This window comes from Bos mutus, chromosome 28 (genome assembly GCF_027580195.1).
Source record: "Bos mutus isolate GX-2022 chromosome 28, NWIPB_WYAK_1.1, whole genome shotgun sequence".
In the NCBI taxonomy this organism is placed as follows: Eukaryota; Metazoa; Chordata; class Mammalia; order Artiodactyla; family Bovidae; genus Bos; species Bos mutus.
The window spans coordinates 12,261,651-12,279,997 of NC_091644.1; the positions used below are offsets into that span (position 1 = coordinate 12,261,651).

The 18,347-nt window shown below is 50.2% G+C and overlaps 1 protein-coding gene across 14 annotated transcripts in view; it reads left to right on the forward strand.

Moving 5' to 3' along the window:
• The first annotated feature begins 303 nt into the window (after positions 1-303).
• KCNMA1 (potassium calcium-activated channel subfamily M alpha 1) overlaps positions 304-18,347 on the forward strand; it is a 780,456-nt gene continuing 762,412 nt past the window's right edge. For 12 of the 14 annotated variants that reach the window (XM_070364783.1, XM_070364784.1, XM_070364782.1 and 9 more), the window contains exon 1: positions 312-1,399. In XM_070364783.1, coding sequence (XP_070220884.1) covers positions 1,058-1,399 — 342 coding nt within the window. In that variant the 5' untranslated portion in view covers positions 312-1,057. Of the gene's footprint in view, positions 1,400-18,347 lie in introns of all 14 variants that reach the window. The other 2 variants (XM_070364779.1, XM_070364775.1) reach the window with 2 other exon arrangements.

The window sequence follows — 18,347 nt, forward strand, 5'->3', positions numbered from 1 at the left end:
GCCAGGGCGCTCGGCTGGGGGCGCAGCACCTTGGAGAGAGGTGTCGGGTCCTGCGCCTGGGTTTGGGGCTCTGTACCCTTCGCACTGGGACTCAGGGGTGCGTGCCAGGCCGCCGCCAAGGGGTCTGCCGGCCCCCTGCCCAGCCCGGAGCTGAGGCAAGCCAGCGTGGCGAGCCTCCTCCCCTCCCGCCTCGGGCGGCCTGAGCCCGCGCCGGCTCCAGTTGCTGCAGCTGCTGTTGCTGGCGGCTGCGGGGAGCGCGCAGAAGAGGCTCGGGAGGCGAGGACGGGGACGAGGAGGAGCCTGAGCAAGCGGGGAGGAAGATCGAACGAAGGCCGAGGAGGCTCAGTGTCGTGGCGACGCGGCTCGGGGATCCCGGGAGCATGGGCTAGCGGCATCGGCGGCGGGCCAGGCGCGGTGAACCTGCCGCGGCCCGACGCACACCCGGGCGGAGAGCGAGAGCCGAGCGCAGCCGGGAGAGGAGGGGCTGGCGCGCGGGTGCCCGGGAGGGGGCTGATGAGACGTTATTAACGAGTTGCCACCTAATAAGCCCAGAGCGGCGGGCTAGCTGCCCGAGCGGCGTGCGGGGAGGGGTCCCGGGCCGGAGCGCGGCGCACACGCGTGGCGCACGGCGGGCGGCGCGGCGCGGCGCCGAGGGCACCCGGGCCGGCGCGCAGAGCCGGGGCGGGCCCGGGGGCGGCGCAGACCCCGGGCGCCGGCGGCCCGCGGCGCCCCCTCGCTCTCGGCGCTCGGGGCCGGCGCAGCCCGGGACGAGCGGGGCGCGGGCCTGGGAGGGGATCTGCCCGCGCGCTCCGTCCCCCTCCCCCCCGGACGGGCGGGCGGCCGGGGGGAGGGAGGGCGGGCGGCGGCCCGCTGTATATATCTCCGCGCACCCCGCCAGGTCGCGCACAGCGCCCCGAGCCCAGGCGCCTCCCCGCCCCCTTCTCGCGCTCCGCGGCGGCAGCAGTAGCAGCAATATGGCTGTTGATGGGTGTTCGGGGTGGTGCCGGCGGCGGGAGGAGCTCCCCCGAGCCCCTGCGCCGGCTGCCCGTTGCTAGCTATGGCAAATGGTGGCGGCGGCGGCGGCGGCGGCGGCGGAGGCAGCAGTCTTAGAATGAGCAGCAATATCCACGCGAACCATCTCAGCCTAGACGCGTCCTCCTCCTCCTCTTCTTCCTCCTCCTCCTCTTCCTCGTCGTCCTCGGTCCACGAGCCCAAGATGGATGCGCTCATCATCCCGGTGACCATGGAGGTGCCGTGCGACAGCCGGGGCCAACGCATGTGGTGGGCTTTCCTGGCCTCCTCCATGGTGACTTTCTTCGGCGGCCTCTTCATCATCTTGCTCTGGAGGACGCTCAAGTACCTGTGGACCGTTTGCTGCCACTGCGGGGGCAAAACGAAGGTAACGCGCGCCCCGGGCGCCTCCTCCCTGCGCCAGCCCCGCCGCTTCTCGGCGTCCCCTGCAGCCCACCTCCTTGCTCCTCAGCGCGCCGTGCCTCCCTCCATCCTTGCCTGCCTGCCCCTCGCCGTCTTCCCTTCCCTCCGCTCTCCCGGCGCCCGCCAATTGGGGCAGCGGCCGGCGCACCGAGGGTGAGGAATTGCCCCCAGCGGATGCGCTCCGGGACGCGGACGCCCCATCCCGACCTTTTAATTTATTATAGGGTTGTTTGCGGCAGCGGCTGGGGCCGAGACGGGGTACGCGCGCCGCTCGGGGGCCCGTGGTGCGGAGTTAGGGAGAGCCGACCCGGCGGGCACCGAACAAGCTGGGGGCCGTGGGTGAGCTTTCCGCGCGGCTCACCTGCCCGGGCTGGGCTCCTTGTGGTGGGCGAGGGGGAGCACGTCAACTCGCACTTTAGAAACCTGTTGGGGAGGTGAGTCCGTGGAATCAGAAAAGGAAAATCCTATAGGCAGGGAGGACATCTTTTGGAACTAGGGAATCCCAAGGGAGGAACATGACCAGAGGGCGTGGGGCACCTGGAGGGGCGAGAGAAAGTTGGGGAGTAGCATCCCACTTTTAGAGACAATCGGCGGAGGCTGCCGCTTTAGGAATGTAGCGAGGTGGCAAGCCTGACATCCCCTCCCTCTGTGACTCTTAGATATTATCCTGGAACTGACCCTCTCTCCAAGTTCTTCGGCATCTGTGTTCTCGCCCCCAGGCCACCGCCTTTAGGTCCGCGAAAATGCCACCGACAGCGTGGCGCTGGAGCCGGGGGTGGACCACCGAGAGCCGGCCAAGGCCGCGGTGCTCACGCGAGCCTCCTCCCCGACGTTGTTGAGGTGGCTGGATGTTGGCTATTCCTGGCGCAGAGACGCCCACCAGCACCCGGGCTCACTACACCTTATGCGCGGTTGCTAGGCTGACTGCCTGGTCTGTCGCGTCGTGTCCCTAGAGATGTCCTCTCTCCACCGCCCCCCCCTCCCCCGCACTGGCTGAAGGTGCGGGGGACAGCTTTTCATAGAAAACTGCAGGATAAAAAAAGAAAGAACTGGAAAAAAAAAAGAGTGACCGGGCTGCTTTCTGTTTAGATCACTTTTTAATCTAGGGGTCTAACCAGTGCTAGCGTGTTCAGAGGGAGGGGGGATCAGAGAGGGACAGCGAACCGTGCATGGTAGAAGCAGATCTCACGTCTTTTCTAATAAAGTTAGTCCGAGGACCCCTCAAACTTCCACAGGGCACGGCAACTTGTAGCAGCCTCCTTAATTGCTTCTGAGAGGGAGTAGGTAAGACAGGGGCTATGTATGACACACGAGGGTGAAAGGAAGCTCTGGCTTTCTCTCCTGATCATTAATTATACATCCTGTCGGGTACTGGGGCTCAGCTGTGTTTTGTGGCAGCACATTTGTGTTTTGGAAAATACTGATGTGTTGGAAATAAGGGAGAAAAATAAAAGCCATCATCCGATCCTTCCTCCTACTTCTCTGAGACCTCCAGATGTTAGCCAGCCAGTTTTCTCTGGAGATACCTTCTTGGCCATAGCGGTTTCTCCTTACTTGTCAGGGTGGAAGAGCTCCCACATTCCAGAGAAGCCAGCAGGTTACACAGGATCCTAACCCTGGGACCCCCCTAGACCTGGCCCCTTGCCCAGCCCTCCTGACTGGGCGCCTGTTCATGTTGTCCTTGTTGTTTAGTTGGTAAGTTGTGTTGGACTCTCTTCCAGTGACCCCATGGACTGTAGCCCACCAGGCTCCTCTGTCCATGGGATTTCCTAGGCAAGAATACTGGAGTGGGTTGCCATTTCCTTCTCCAGGGGATCTTCCGGATCCAGGGATAGAACCCGCATCTCCTGCATTGCAGGCAGATTCTTTACCCCTGAGCCACCTAGGAAACCCACGCTTATTCATAGAGTCTTCTTATTCACACATTCCCTCTCCTCTGCCTCCCCAGCAGTCTTCAGTCTGGGAATGTTTTTCCTTTACGGAGATTCTGTGACTACCCTTGGGGGGCGGGGCGGGGAGAAAAGAGTCGTACAAATCTCAAATGTTTTCTAGACTGATTTTAGTGAACTTTTAAATGACCTCTTATCTTTCAGGAACTGGGCAGGCTTGATCATACTGAGAACTTTTCTTTCAGTGAGTGAAAATAAGTTTCAGTGTTTTTGTGATCCTGGGGTTTTAAACGCAGCTTCTGAAGTCTTTTTACTGTAGGAGGTTCATCAGTGCTATGGCAGTGCCTGTGGTGACATGCGGATTGGATATTTCACGTAGAGTCTCTTTCCTAAATGATGACCAAGCATAACTTCTGTAAGTTTTCTCAAGAAAATCGTTTTTTGGCAACAATCATTTAAAAAGAACAACCCCCTTATATCAAGCTATATTTTGAAGCTCCAGTACATGCCAAGTTGACATAACCGGAAGTGTCTACAAAGAATCAGCCTGGAACGAGAGATGCTTGCAGTTGATTGGGAAGATGTGAGGCCAGTATAGAATGAGATAGGGTTACTTTTTGTGTCTTCAGAGTCCTTTTTAAAAACATGCCTAGGATCACTGCCCCTTGATTTGCTCAATTAAACAAGTGTGTGTAGCCATCTCATTTTGCCCAATAGTAGTTACTTGGGCCTTTTATAAACTTTTCTTTCTACCCTTGAGGTCTGTATTTTTACTGCAGTCTCTCTCTGTTTTTTCTTTTTTTTTTTGTCCTTCATTCTTTTTGCTTTCCAAGTATTTAGTAGTTGTCAAGATGCCGTTCAGAAGAATGCATTTGGCTTCACTTTGGAATAATTATTTTAGTGCTGGGTTTCCCAAGCAAACCAAGGCTGCTTTTCCTTACTATTCTACCAGCCCTCAGATATGTTCACCCTCATCCTGATTTAGCCCCAAGGTGGTCTGACCTGGAGCTAGGGTCTTTTTCACATCTGAAACTCTAGGGGAATAAGCTTCAGCTGGAGCTCTGGAATTACAGCATTTGGCCTCTGGGACTATACCATCCTTTTCGATCAAAGGAGCCCGAAACTGGGTGTACATCAAGAGGCATCTCATCCTTAGTCCCTCTGACCTCTGAATCTCAAATTGTGAATGACTTCACTGTTCTGAAAAGAATGGCACGTGGGCTTCTTTAGGGAACAAAAGACAAAAAAGAATCCCGTTTTCTCGCTGTTTGGAACTTGGGCACAGTCATTCCGGTATTATAGTCTTTGCTGTATTTTTTCACCTCATGGTCTTTTTCTCTGATGGGTTTCATCAGAGCCCTCCATTCACTTGGCTGTGACGTTTCCAGGTTGAAGCCAGCCGCAGACTGTAGTGAACAAGGAGCTGCTCTGGCAGCCTCGATAAGGGTGTGACCTTGAAGGCGTGGTTTTAGTCTCTCTGGTCTCTTTCCTGCTGTGTGAAATATGGGGTTGAATTCTGTGAGTGCTACTGCCCCTTCCTGCCCTGGGACCCAGTGGAGGATAGTAGAAGGAGTTGGCGATCTATGGGTAAAGTGTCTAGCTCAGGACACATTTTGTAATTCTCCAGCTTCAGAGTGCTTGTGTGTCTTTATTTCCACTTTCTGCTCTTCCTCCAGCCCGCAGGCTGCTTTGCTTTAAATGCCTGGGGAAATTGAGGCCAGTTTCCTACAATGGTGTGGTTTGCTGGGAGGGGCCTCGCGTGGCCAGGCATAGACTCATCCTTTTCTCTGTGCAAGCCATCCTCCTCGGAGAAGTTTGTGTTCGATCAAGTCTGGTCTGCATGTAATGAATTATGGAGGTATTGTCTTCATGGCTGTGTCTGAGAAAACAACACGTTTTCTCTGTCAGGCTCGTGACTAATATAAACATCAGATCCCATTACGGCTTGGTGATTACCCAGGGTCTGGCCTGGCACGTCCAATCAGGGCTGGAGCTTCGGAGCCTCAGAATTCTTGATTCCAGATTGGCCCTGGTGCCTCATCTCATCCTGGAGATCGGCGGCACTGGATGACCTTCAGATGCTCCGCTTTGATGGCATCACTTAAGGTGGCCTTGGAGAAGCGCTCAGGTCCCAGGCACCAGGGAGCTGCAGGTGACCTTCCTTGTCCTGAGAGCTTTTTCTCCTTGTTCCTGGCTCTCCCTGTGGAAATGCACGCTTCCGTAGAGACACTGCAGTCAGACAGACCCGAGTACAGATCGTGGAGCCCACGCTTGTTACCTGGGCATCTGTGGCTGGCAGCCCAGTTAAGCTGTTTGTCTTCACCTGTAAGAAGAGCGTGATGATGCTTCCTTTGTAGGTTTCTTATAAGGAGGGACAGTACTGGGTATATACCACCCAGGAAATGCCTGTTACTTAGCAGGCCTGTTAGTAGGAGATCTCATGGCTTCACAAGACGGCGAGTTTAAAATTTTCTCCTTAAGTCCTTGAACTTTTGACCCTGGAAGGGCACTAACTACAACAAATAGAAGTTTGAACCAAAAGGGACCTCTAGACCCTGAAGTTGATTGTCCTTGGATCTGAGACTGAGATTTGGACTCATGACTCTTGGCTGCTGCTAGTCTGGCAGGTGGGGGAGGGGCAGCCTGGGAAGGCTCCTGGACGTGGATGTGGATGTGGAGAAGAGCTTGGCAGTTGGCTAGTGCTTTGATGGTGGGGAAGAGAGTGGATGAGCCTCGTCATCGTGCGGCTCCAGGAGCTGCAGACCTAGTGCAAGTGAAAGGTTTGGTGGCCATGCATGGCTGTCTAATGTCCCTTGAGAAGGGATGAATTCCACCCCTGTTATCCCCAGTCCAGTGCTCACAGACCTGTTCCCCTGAGGCTGTGACAGTTTCCCCACCAGGGTGCCCTCTCCCCAGACCAGCTCTACCCTGGTGGTCCCCAGAGCGGTATTTCCTCCAGTGTGTTCTGTGGAGCACATGCCCTTGCATTTACCTTGTGAAACAAAATTGAAAGTCAAGACACAGCTTACTTTCTGACATAGCTGACATAGCTGCGGGCCCTTGGAGAGTCAAATCACAGGTTGGGAGAAGTTCCACGGGAGAATTGGGTAAACTACCCTTGGCCATACTCACTTTGAGCAGCTCAGCTTAGGTGTCAGGGTCACTGGGTAGCATCCCAGAGTCAGCCTGTGACCTTGGGTAAGGACTTTGCCACTTTGTACCTCAGTCTCCTCATCTGTACGCTAGGGATCATCGCAGAGCACAGCCCCTTGGGATAGGTACTCTAGGGGACCCCACTTTATAGCTTTTCCTAGGAGGACACCAGTGACTGCGAACCATGTTCTGGCCCTGCTTCCGGGTGCCCAGGGGCCTAAAGAGCTGCCCTAGTGTGTGGCCTTGGGGAGAAAGGACTCCCAGGGCAAGGATCACTAGGGCCTTCTTTCCTGGATGGGGACATCCTCTGTGTGGCTGTTACAGGGAGTTCTTGCTTTGGGTCTCTCTCTGGCCAGGGCAAGAGGAGCCTGGTGCTGAAGCAGTTAGGTTGGCATTGGATTACAATGCCAGGACCTTCCCAGTGTGGGCAGCCGGGGTGTCCCTGCTCACAGTGGCAGTGGCTGTGCTAGCCTGTGAATCACAGGAGCCAACACCATCTTCCTGGGACGTCAGAGCTGTGGTGCCCCTGCTGGGATGCCCCTGTGGTTCGCACGAGAGGGGCCGTGTTGGTGCCATGATGCCACAGCTCCTGGAGCCCTGAGGGGAACCCTTTTCTCTGCAAGCCCTGTTTGGGGGTCAGGCAAGGTTGGCCTCCCACAGGACCTCTGACCTCCCAGAGCCTTTCTGTGCATAGCAGGGAGCAGATAACAGAGTGTTCTTTTATGAAATGCTTCTTTTCTTAAAAAAAAAAATTACTTATTTCGCTGTTTCAAGTCTTAGTTGCAGCACACGGGATCTTCACTGTTCATTGTGGCAGGCGAACTCTTAGCCGCACCTTGTGGGATCTACTTCCCTGACCAGAGATGCATCCTGGGCGCCTTGCATGGGGAGCGCAGAGTCTTAGCCACTGGGTCAGCAGGGAAGTCCCTGAAATGCATCAGGTGGAACGCTGACCCTGGGCACACGGAGAAGGATGCTCGGGGGGGCCCAGCCTCAGAGGCAGGGTGTGCACTCTGGGGAGAAGGCTCCAGGGCTGTGCAGTTGGGGTGTCAGATCTCCTCCTCCAAAGGCCAGAGGGAGCATCAGTCTGTTTGCTCCTGGTGCTTCTCGCACCTTAATATGTACACGAATCACCTGGGGAACTAGTGGGATGCAGATTCTGATTCAGAAGGTCCAGGGTGGGGCCTGAGACTCTGCATTTCTCATGAGACACAGGTGCTGGGCAGACCACTCTTTGAGAAGCAAGTATCCGGTCCCTTCCTCAGTCTCCAAGCAGTCCCTCTCTGAAGACAGGGCTATTTTAAAATATGGAAGTTCCCATTTCCTCAGCATGGGAAGGGATGAGAAGAGGAAGGTTCACTGTGCCAGGACAACCGGGTCGAGAAAACTCGGCTCAGGCCTCTTCTTGCTGCAGTTCAGTCTGGACCCTCGAGGCTAAAGCTGATTGTTGGCGTGTCTGCGCCCGAGGAACCCACAGAGCCCTTGGTTTGGGCTTCGGTCATGGTGGCCAGGGCAGCATCCTGCAGATGTGTGGGGTGTGGTCCATGTGTCGCCCACAGGCTCTCCCTCGTGCCAGTGGGTCCCACTGCAAGGGGTGAGACTTTCCGAAGTCCAGGATGGCAACTCAGCCAAACCACCCTCTTGCAAAATTAGAGGCTCTTGGTGGAGCGGGGGCTGCTCTGTGGTGAAGCTCCGGGAGGCCAGCTGCTGGCCATGCCCTCCGGACTGTTTGAAGTTGGTGGGCCGCAAAACTGCAGCCTGATTTTCCATAGAGACCCGGGTGGGCCTTCCCAAACCCTCTCACAGAGGGTGCAGTGTGAGAGGATTGGGCTTAAGACCTGATCACTGAGTGTGGAGAGGTGGGTGGCCCTGAGCTGTACCGCCCTCCAGGGGTACTCCTCCACAGTTCCAGCAGGGGCAGTTGGAAGTAGCTTGTTTTCTCACCCTGCTGTCGGGTTTTTCACGGCTCGTACTGTCAGAGTCTTTTTCCTGGAGATGTGCTTCTTGTGTTGTTCCATTGTCAAAGGGGAGAACCTGGAATAGACATTTATCTTGAGCATCTTCAGCTTAAATGAAGGCCTTAGCATGATGCATGGCACACAGTAGGTCCTCAAATAATTTAAAAAAAAAATTTGGCTGCACTGCGCGGCATGTGAGATCTTGGTTCCCTGACCAGGGATTGAACTTGTATCCCCTGCTCTGGGAGCATGGAACCCCAACCAGTAGATCGCCAGGGAAGTCCCAGTCCTCAGATAAATCTTATGGTTATTATTATTGTTGTTTTTGCTTTTGTTCCATAGTAAGTGCATCCTGTGTTCCAGGAACCAAGCTAGGTGCTAGAAGAGAAATAAGATCGAGTCTGTTTGATGGAGGGGAGGGAAAAATTCAGTTATCTTCTCATGGGTACACGTATGTCTGGTCTCTGAGTTGCCTGCAAACCTGCCTGAGGGCAGGACGAGTTGTGTAAATATAAGCAAACATGTATTTTGGGTGGGTCCTTTCCACAGTGGTTTTTGAGTGGGCGTGAGGGGAGCTGTGTGGGAATGTTATAGGTACAAATAGAGTTTGCTGATCTTTAGGGTAATTTCTTAGAAGCTATGGAGAAACTCTGAGTGAAAGAGATGGGTTTGATTCAGTGACAAAATGATATTTGAGTCACTTCTGAATTTAAGTTTTTATGCCACCCTGGTCTCCCCTGACCAGTGGGTAACAAGCATTAGTTCATGACGAGCCCTTGTTCTTGAGCTGTATGAGTCAGCCAGGGGATGGAAGGACAGCTTCAAAACAGTGGCAGTCTGAAGATGGGCTTTGCTTTGTTTGGGACATTATTTGGTGATTGTCCTTGGGGGATTGTGTCTAATTGCCAGTTTGGAAATGTAACTGGCACTCCGGGTCCAGAATGGATCTACTTAACATCGTCAAGCTGAGCCTCGGAATCATCTCTGTGTAAGATCTCATTACCTGGGTGACTAATGCTTCTTTACATGGCCAAAAGAGAAATTATTTAAAACATCTCATTTACTTTGTGTTCTTTATGCTGCTTCACTGGCCTCCCTGCTAGGCTTTTCCAGGGGACCAGATCCGGTTGACTCTGGGCCTTTCAAAGGTAGTTAACAGGAACTTCTGTGTTTCTTCCTTCTCCCCTTTCTCCTGCTCTCCATCCTTTTCCTGACTTCCCTTCTTCCCTGTGGTTCCTGCCAAGCCCAGGAGCAGAGGGACTGAAGTCTGCAGGTTAGTGGACAGCAATGAGGGCTTGATCTCGCAAGTTTAGAAGCGTGTGGGATTGTGACGTTGTAAGTATAGAAAGGTACTTTGGGGCTGGGGTCCTACCTCCTCTTCAGCACCAGTGCTAGGAGCCCTCTGCCCCATCTCTAGAGGAGACAGGGGTGTTCATGGTCTTCTGAAGTCACCTTTCCATAGGGGGCACAAACCCACCTTTAAATGGAAAGGTCTTTCTCCTTGCACTAGCCGCTCTTTGCTTCTGGGGTATTTCTGGGACATATGGAACACGTCTTGGTAGGTGATGGATTTTGGATTCAGTCCAGTCCAGAAAGGCCCAGGGCTGGTTTAGGTTTAGTTGTCAGCAATGATCTTGAGATGTAGAATTCCCTTGACTTTTGTTGCTACCATGCAAACCACCTTCTTTTTTTTCTCATGACTCTGTCTAGTCCTTCTTCCCCAGAAGTGGTGAGGCTTCCCCATGTCCTGTTCCCCACAGTTTGCACTAAAAAAATTTTTTTTTTAAGATTTACTTATTTATTTATTTTGGCCTGTGGTGGGTCTTTGTTGCTATATGTGGGTTTTCTCTAGCTGCAGCAAGTGGGCTGCACTTCGTTGTAGGCTTCTCATTGTGGTGGCTTCTCTAGGCACACAGGCTTGAGTAGTTGCAGCATGTGGGTTCCGTGGTTGCATCTCCTGGGCTGTAGAGTGTGGGCTCAGAAGTTGAGGTGCATGGGCTTAGTTCTCTGTGGCATGTGAGATCTTCTTGGACTAGGGATTGAACTGGTGTCCCTTGCATTGCAAGATAGATTTTTAACCACTAGACCACCAGGGACGTCCTTGTGTGGGTCTTATTGGACGCTGGGGGTGAGGACGTGGCTGTCCCTGAGCCATCAGGTCACCTCTTTGTCACTGGATCGTGCCTGGCATTTCCAAAGTTCAGCTTCTTTCAGAGTTTAGTGCTGAGCTTGGCTGAGAGCAGATGTGATTTGGGGGTGATGCCAAGAATCCAGATGTGGAGTGTGGATCCTTTGTTAAGAAGCACAAGTTGGACTCTGCTTTCTAGGTGTTGGCTGCTCCCAAAGGATGGAGAACAGACAGCGATCTTGAGCCTCTTTTTGAAACATTTAAATACAGCTGCTTCTAGAATTGAAGATTATTCCTCTCCAACTGCTCATCTTATCTCTTCTCCTCTGGGCTTCTCTATACCACTGCTGTCATTCTCCCTATTTTGCTGAGCAGAAACAAATCAGAGCAGAAAGAGAGCATGCAAGAGGGGAGGGTGGAGGAGGGCAGTGGGGAGCAGGAGATGCTCACACAAAGAAAAGTAGAATTTCTCTTCTGGAAACTGGAGGTTAGATAAATATATAATTGGATGGATTTTGTTTTTAGTCCCTTCACCTTTGTCTTAATCATGATAAGTGACCTCACCCCCAAGGTGTGCAGAATGATATAAAGACCAGTGGAAAGTGTGCTTTCCCTCTTGGAAGAGTTTAGCTTTTCAAGTGAGAAGTTCCCTCTGATTAACTGCTACCGTGAGGTGTGTGTGGCCCTGTGACCCAGACGCCCAGGGTCATAAGGTTTCTGGGGGCTTTTCTTCTTTGTGCATCTGTTTACGCAGGAGCAGCATTCTTTTCTTTGGGAGAGGATGCTGTATGAACTTGTTTTCTCTATACTTGACTTTGGAAAGTAGACTTTTTGTGGCTCTGGAAGGGGAAAAAGTAGATGTACAATGATTAACAATGGAGAGCTCAGAGATAAGGGCCCTGAGGCTCGGAGGAAAGATCTGGAAGGTGAAAGGGTTTATCCAAGTGCCGGGGATTTTCATGGCCAACATTAGCTGGCCGCCGCTTAATATATTGTTTATTTTCTTTGTGCATCTGGGAGCACTTTGCTCATAGTGCTCAGCGGCATTGATTTAACTGCTCATGAGTTACGACCATTTCTCCCATAGATTGTGGCAGCCACAGCTGACCAAGTGGTAAGATTCTTGAAGAATACAGGAATGGTGTCTTGAGCTGAGCCCATCAGAGAAGTCAGTGATTTGCCTGTCTTAAAGAAATCCATTTCTTAATGTTCGTGTACTACCGTCTTCCCCGTAGGATTTCTTTTTCAGTTTGTGTTTCGAACTTTTGTCCTTAATCTTAAAGTATGTATATATGCGTTGTAGAAGATGTAGGCAGGACAGAGAGGCACTAAAAGAAAAAGGGGTGCCTCAAACCCATCATGATGGCTACTATGTCAGAAGCCCAGAAAACAGCACGTGTTGGTGAGGATGTGGAGAAATTGGAACCCTGGTGCACTGGGAATGCAGGATGATACAGCTGTGATGGGAAGTGTATGGTGGCTCCTCAGAAAAGCTGAAAATAGAACTACCACCTGACCTAGCAGTTCTACTACTGGGTACATATCTAAAAGAAGAGATTTGTGTATTTCTGTTCATATCAGCGTTATTCATGATAGGTGGAAGCAACCCAGGTGTCCAAAGATGGATAAATGGATAAACAAAATGTGGTATGTACATGCAATGAAATATTATTCAGCTTGAAAAGGAAGGAAATTCTGACGCGTGCTACAACATGGATGTACCTCAAGGACATTACGCGGGGTAAAATAAGCCAGTCGTGAAAGGCAAAATACTGTGTGATTCTACTTATGTTGAGGCGCCTAAATTCCTAAAGACAAAAGTAGAATGATGGTTATTGGGGGGTGGGGGGATGAGGGAATTGTTGTTTAATGGATATAGAATTTCAGTTTTGCAGGATGAAAAGGTTCTTCATGGTAATATGAATATACTTAATATTACCAAAAGGACTTCCCTGGTGGCTCAGATGGTAAAGTGTCTGCCTACAATGCGGGAAACCTGGGTTCGATCCCTGGGTCGGGAAGATCCCCTGGAGAAGAAAATGGCAACCCACTTCAGTACTCTTGCCTGGAAAATCACATGGATAGAGGAGCCTGGTAGGCTACAGTCCAAGGGGTCACAAAGAGTCGGACACAACTGAGCAACTTCCCTTTAATGTTACCAAATGGTGCACTTGAAAATGGTTAAGATGGTTAAGTTTATGTCTATTTTCCCACTGTTAAAATTTTTTTAAGAAAGGAAGAAAATCCCTCTAAACCCCACTTCCTGGAGTTTGTCATCATTATCTTTGAGCACATTCTTCACTGTGGTGCTCATGTTGGTTGGTGGGGCAGCTGATATCTTTCCTCCAAGGTCTGGTAACAGGCAGTCCTGGGAGAAGTTTCCTGGCTGGCCTTGTTTGGTTCTGATGGTACCCATAGTGGGAGCAGAAGGACAGACCCAGCAACTCTCTTTCTGCCAGTGAGTCTCGTTTGATAGTGTGTGAAGTGAAAGGACACTGGATTTTTAATTTTTTTGCCTCCGTCTTGAGGCATGTGGTAACTTAGTTCTGGAACCCATGCCCCCTACATTGGAAGCATGGAGTCTTAACCACTGGACTATCTAGGAAGTTCGTGTGTTTTTTATTTTGACATATAAGTAGCTATAGTATCGTAGGCAAGTCACGTCTCCAGGCCCTAGCTTTCTCGTGTGAAACATGCTCTCTGATTCATTTCAGGGAGATTTCAGTAGACAGCTAATTTTTTTTTAAATTAGAAAATTTTTAATACCAAAAACATTTTTTTATTGGAGTATAGCCGATTATCAATGTCATGGTAGTTTTAGGTGAACAGCAAAGGGACTCACCCATACATACACATGTATCCACTCTCCACCAACCCTCCCCCCATCCAGGCTGGCACATAGCATTGAGCAGAGTTCCATGCGCTATGCAATAGGTCTTTGTTGGTTATCCATTTTAAATACAGCAGTGTGTACATGACCTTCCCAAAGTCCCCAATTATCCCTTCTGCCTGGCAACCATAAGTTCATTTTCTAAGTCTGTGAGTCTCTTTCTGTGTTATAATAAGTTCATTTGTATCATTTCTTTTTAGATTCCACCTGTAAGAGATGTCATATGACATTTCTGCGTCTCTGTCGGACTTACTTCACTCAATATGACACTGTCTAGATCCATCTATGTTGCTGCAAATGACATTATTCCATGCTTTTTAATGGACAGCCATTTCTTAAATCGGATTTTAGAGCTGTCACTCTTACCTGATAAAGAACCCGAGATTAACTTACCCAAGGCAGTGGGTCCAGGGAGCAGGTCTGGTTCCTCAATGAATCCCCAGAGTGAAATTTGATTGACCTGTTCTCAGAACTTCCATATTGATTTTGATGAGGTGGCATATTTAAGAATGACAGTCTGGGGACATAGGCCCATTGGAAATACTATCAAACTTAGCATTAAAAGAAAAAAGAGTCTCAGAAATAGGTTTTTGTGACTGTGCTGTTACTTCAGATGACATAACCACACTGTTATTGAAGTTTTGGTTTTAATTTCTGACATAACCACACTGTTATTGAAGTTTTAGTTTTAGTTTCTGATGTGGGGGAGAGGCTGAAAAGGTCTTAGATTATAGTTGTTGCTGTGGTTCAGTCGCCAAGTCGTGTCCGACTCTTTGCGACCCCATGGGCTTAGATTATAGACTAGACTATAAACAGTCCACTATGATAGACCGGCTTTGTTGAGGTTGGGAATAAAAAGAAACATCTGATTTGAGAGGAGATCATGCGTACTTTCATGCTTTTCCTTAACTCGGCCCAGAAGACAACTCCAAAGCGAGAATGTTCATCTCAGTCGTATTCCACGGCGTTCCAGTGGCCAAAATGAGGGATAAGATGACCACAGTGTCTGTGGCAAAGGAGAGCATGTCCGATGGAGTCAGTAACTTCTGAAGTGCCGCCCCTCCCTGCCCGGACCCCCCACCCCCGCCTCAAATCATAGCCAGCACATCAGAACCTGCTGAATAGTCTCTTAGGTTATATAACATTAATCAGATTATGCTACTAGGGCCATGTATTAAATTTTAACTTGCCACAGATCCATTCTGTTAATACTTCACAGATCCACAGAGTGCCAGGTAGTTTGGGGGCTTTATCGAACGAATTGGTGATGATGTAGGACTTGACGAGGCCCAGATAAAAATACTTTCCTTAGATTTTCTGTTATATTTTGACTTTTATTGGAGGGTTGCAGGCATCCTGCAAGTATTTCTTACAAAATAAACTAAAAAATTGAAGACCATAGTTTTTTTTTTTTTTTTAATCTGTTGTACTGAACAGTTGATTTCTGGCCATGAGCCAGTTAGGACAGAAATTTTTTTGAAAGCTCTGGAAGCTTTTCATTTTCCAGTGACAGGCGATGCAAGCACTCTGCTTTTAATTGGACCCTTCTTTAAGTCAGGAGCTGAAATGTTATCATGCAGATCTCTCCTGAGTTGCATGGAAACTAATAAAATCACGAAGGTTTCTACTTGTACTCTATGAACACAGACTAATGAAACTGAAACAGCTATCTCCAGGGATGATGCTATTTAAATGCTAGGCAAGGCTTGACAGCAGTTTTAATGGTGAAAAGAAAAGCCAGCGAGAGAGCACTCCCATTCTCTCCTCCCCGCCCCACCGTGCGGGTTCACCCTGCCCCTCTTTGCTTCCTGACCTTGGAGAGATTGACTCAGAGCAGAGACCTGTCACTGTTAGTAAATCCTGCCTACCACCTGTTGTAGAAAACAGCACCTGTTCTCAAACATTCTCTCTTGGTCTTTTCTCTCCCTCCTCAGACATTGCATTGATGTCCACACTTACCAGTGCTTTTGTTTTGCCGAGTCTTTCTGTGTGAACTGGAGTAACTGGCTTTTTAGGGAAAAAATTTAAGAAACTTTTTAAAGTAGTTACTATAGCATCGAGTGCTCCTTTAAAATTCCATATGTTTATTATGTTGGAGAAGGCAATGGCACCCCACTCCAGTACTCTTGCCTGGAAAATCCCATGGATGGAGGAGCCTGGTGCACTGCAGACCATGGGGTCACTAAGAGTCGGACTCGACTGAGCGACTTCACTTTCACTTTTCACTTTCATGCATTGGAGAAGGAAATGGCAACCCACTCCAGTGTTCTTGCCTGGAGAATCCCAGGGATGGGGGAGCCTGGTGGGCTGCCGTCTATGGGGTCGCACAGAGTCGGACACGACTGAAGCGACTTAGGAGGAGGAGGATGTTTATTATGTTGTTTAAACCTCAGGACAGTCCTGCAGAGTGAACTTTTTTTTTAAATTAATTAATTAATTTTTGGCTGCTCCAGGTCTTGGTTGCTGCACGCGGTCCTTCTCTAGCTGTGGTGTGCGGGCTTCTCACACGTGGAGAGCACAGCCTCTAGGCACGAGGGCTCAGTAGTTGTGGCTTAGTTACCCCGCAGCATGTGGATCGAACCCATGTCTCCTGCATCGGCAGGCAGATTCTTAAGCACTGGATCACCAGGGAAGTCCTGGAGTGAACCTTGTTGTGATTCCCAGTTTGCAAATTAGGAAACTGAGGCATAGAGGATGTAATTTTCTTTCTTTTTTGGGTAACAAACTTTGAGCATTTGTGTGCCTGGTAGTTCCTAAGCACTTTATATTATTTAATCCTCGCCACAACCCAGTGACAGAGGCGGTGTCTTCATCCTCACTTTATAGGTTAGGAAACAGAGACGTGGAGAGGTGCAGTGACTTGCTCAGGGTCACCCAGTAGTGAGGGCCAGTTCAGTTCAGATCAGTCGCTCAGTCGTGTCCAACTCTTTGCGACCTCATGAATCGCAGCACGCCAGGCCTCCCTGTCCATCACCAACTCCCGGAGTTCACTGAGATTCACGTCCATCGAGTCAGTGATGCCATCCAGCCATCTCATCCTCTGTCGTCCCCTTCTCCTCCTGCCCCCAATCCCTCCCAGCATCAGAGTCTTTTCCAATGAGTCAACTCTTCGCATGAGGTGGCCAAAGTACTGGAGTTTCAGCTTTAGCATCATTCCTTCCAAAGAAATCCCAGGGCTGATCTCCTTCAGAATGGACTGGTTGGATCTCCTTGCAGTCCAAGGGACTCTCAAGAGTCTTCTCCAACACCACAGTTCAAAAGCATCAATTCTTCAGCGCTCAGCCTTCTTCACAGTCCAACTCTCACATCCATAAATGACCACAGGAAAAACCATAGCCTTGACTAGACGGATCTTTGTTGGCAAAGTAATGTCTCTGCTTTTCAATATGCTATCTAGGTTGGTCATAACTTTTCTTCCAAGGAGGAAGCGTCTTTTAATTTCATGGGTGTAAGTCCAGGCAGTGGGCAGGGGAGCCCCTGTGTCTAACCCCTGTACTGCTCACCTACAGTCACTACTGCTGTAGTGGTAGGTGGGCTCTGCTCAGCTCATCCCTCCACATATTGAAGGAAACTTTGGAGACCTAGCACTGAAGAGAGGATATAGTATGTAGAGTCAGGCACCGTCCTTAGATAAGATGTGAGATTCCCCTGGACAAGTTTGGAAAGTGCTGTCCTATCTGGATAGAAATGAGCCTTAAGGGTTACCTAGTCCTCTGAGTCTCTCCTTGTCTTGCTTTCCCTTGCTGGTCAGAGCAAGCACCTTTTCTCTCCCCAGCAGGCAGGTGCGCTGTGGGCAGCTGTGCATGTTGCTCACTGCACAACTGCAGGGCTGCTATGACTTTGACATCAAATAATGCAAGACTGGACATTATGAAATAGGGCAAATATACCATATCCCTGTGATGAGGTGTAGGTGGAGGCATCACATACATATTGGGGCATTTTTCTGATTATCAGTCTTCCTGGAAGTTTTGGATAAAAACATAGTTTTAATATTAACACATATACAGAAGCTATTAGGAGTAGGATGCAGAATTCAAATGTATTTTTAAAAATCTTAAGAAATGGGCAGGAATAGAGGTGCAGATGTAGAGAACGGACTTGTAGGCACAGAGGGGAAGGATCGGGTGGGATGAATTGAGAGAGTAGCGTTGACGTGTATCCCCTGTGCTGTGCTTAGCTGCTCAGTCGTGTTCAACTCTTTGCAACCCCATAGACAGTAGCCTGCCAGGCTCCTCTGTCTAGGGGGATTTTCCAGGTAAGAATACTGGAGTGGGTTGCTGTGCCCGCCTCCAGGGGAGCTTCCCAACCCAGGGATCGAACCCAGGTCTCCCACATTGCAGGCAGATTCTTTGCCATCTGAAGCACCAGGGAAGCCCAAGAATACTGGAGTGGGTAGCCTATCTCTTCTCCAGGGATCTTCCCAACCAGGAATTGAACCAGGGTCTCCTGCATTGCAGGTGGATTCTTTACCAGCTGAACTACCAGGGAGTGTAAACCAGATAGCTAGTGGGCAGCTGCCGTGTAGCACAGGAAGCCCAGCTCAGTACTCTATAATGACCTGGAGGAGGTGGGTGGGGTAGGGATGGGAGGGAGGCCCACAAGGGAGGGGACCTCTGCATACTTAGAGCTGATTCACGTAGTTGTACAGCACAAACTAACACAGCATGGTAAAGCAATTTTACTCCAATTAAAAAATAAATTGAAAAAAACAAAAGCAAAACCCTTGAGAGTTTCATGTGGAAAGGGCAGGGGCACTCATTCAGGAGTGTGTGGAGGAGTGAGATAGTTTGACACCCACCAGCAGAGGCTTCTCAGTAGACTCTGAACCAAGCATCCTGATGTGAAATGATGCCCGACATGCTATTTGCTCATATCTCAAGCTCTGCAACTGT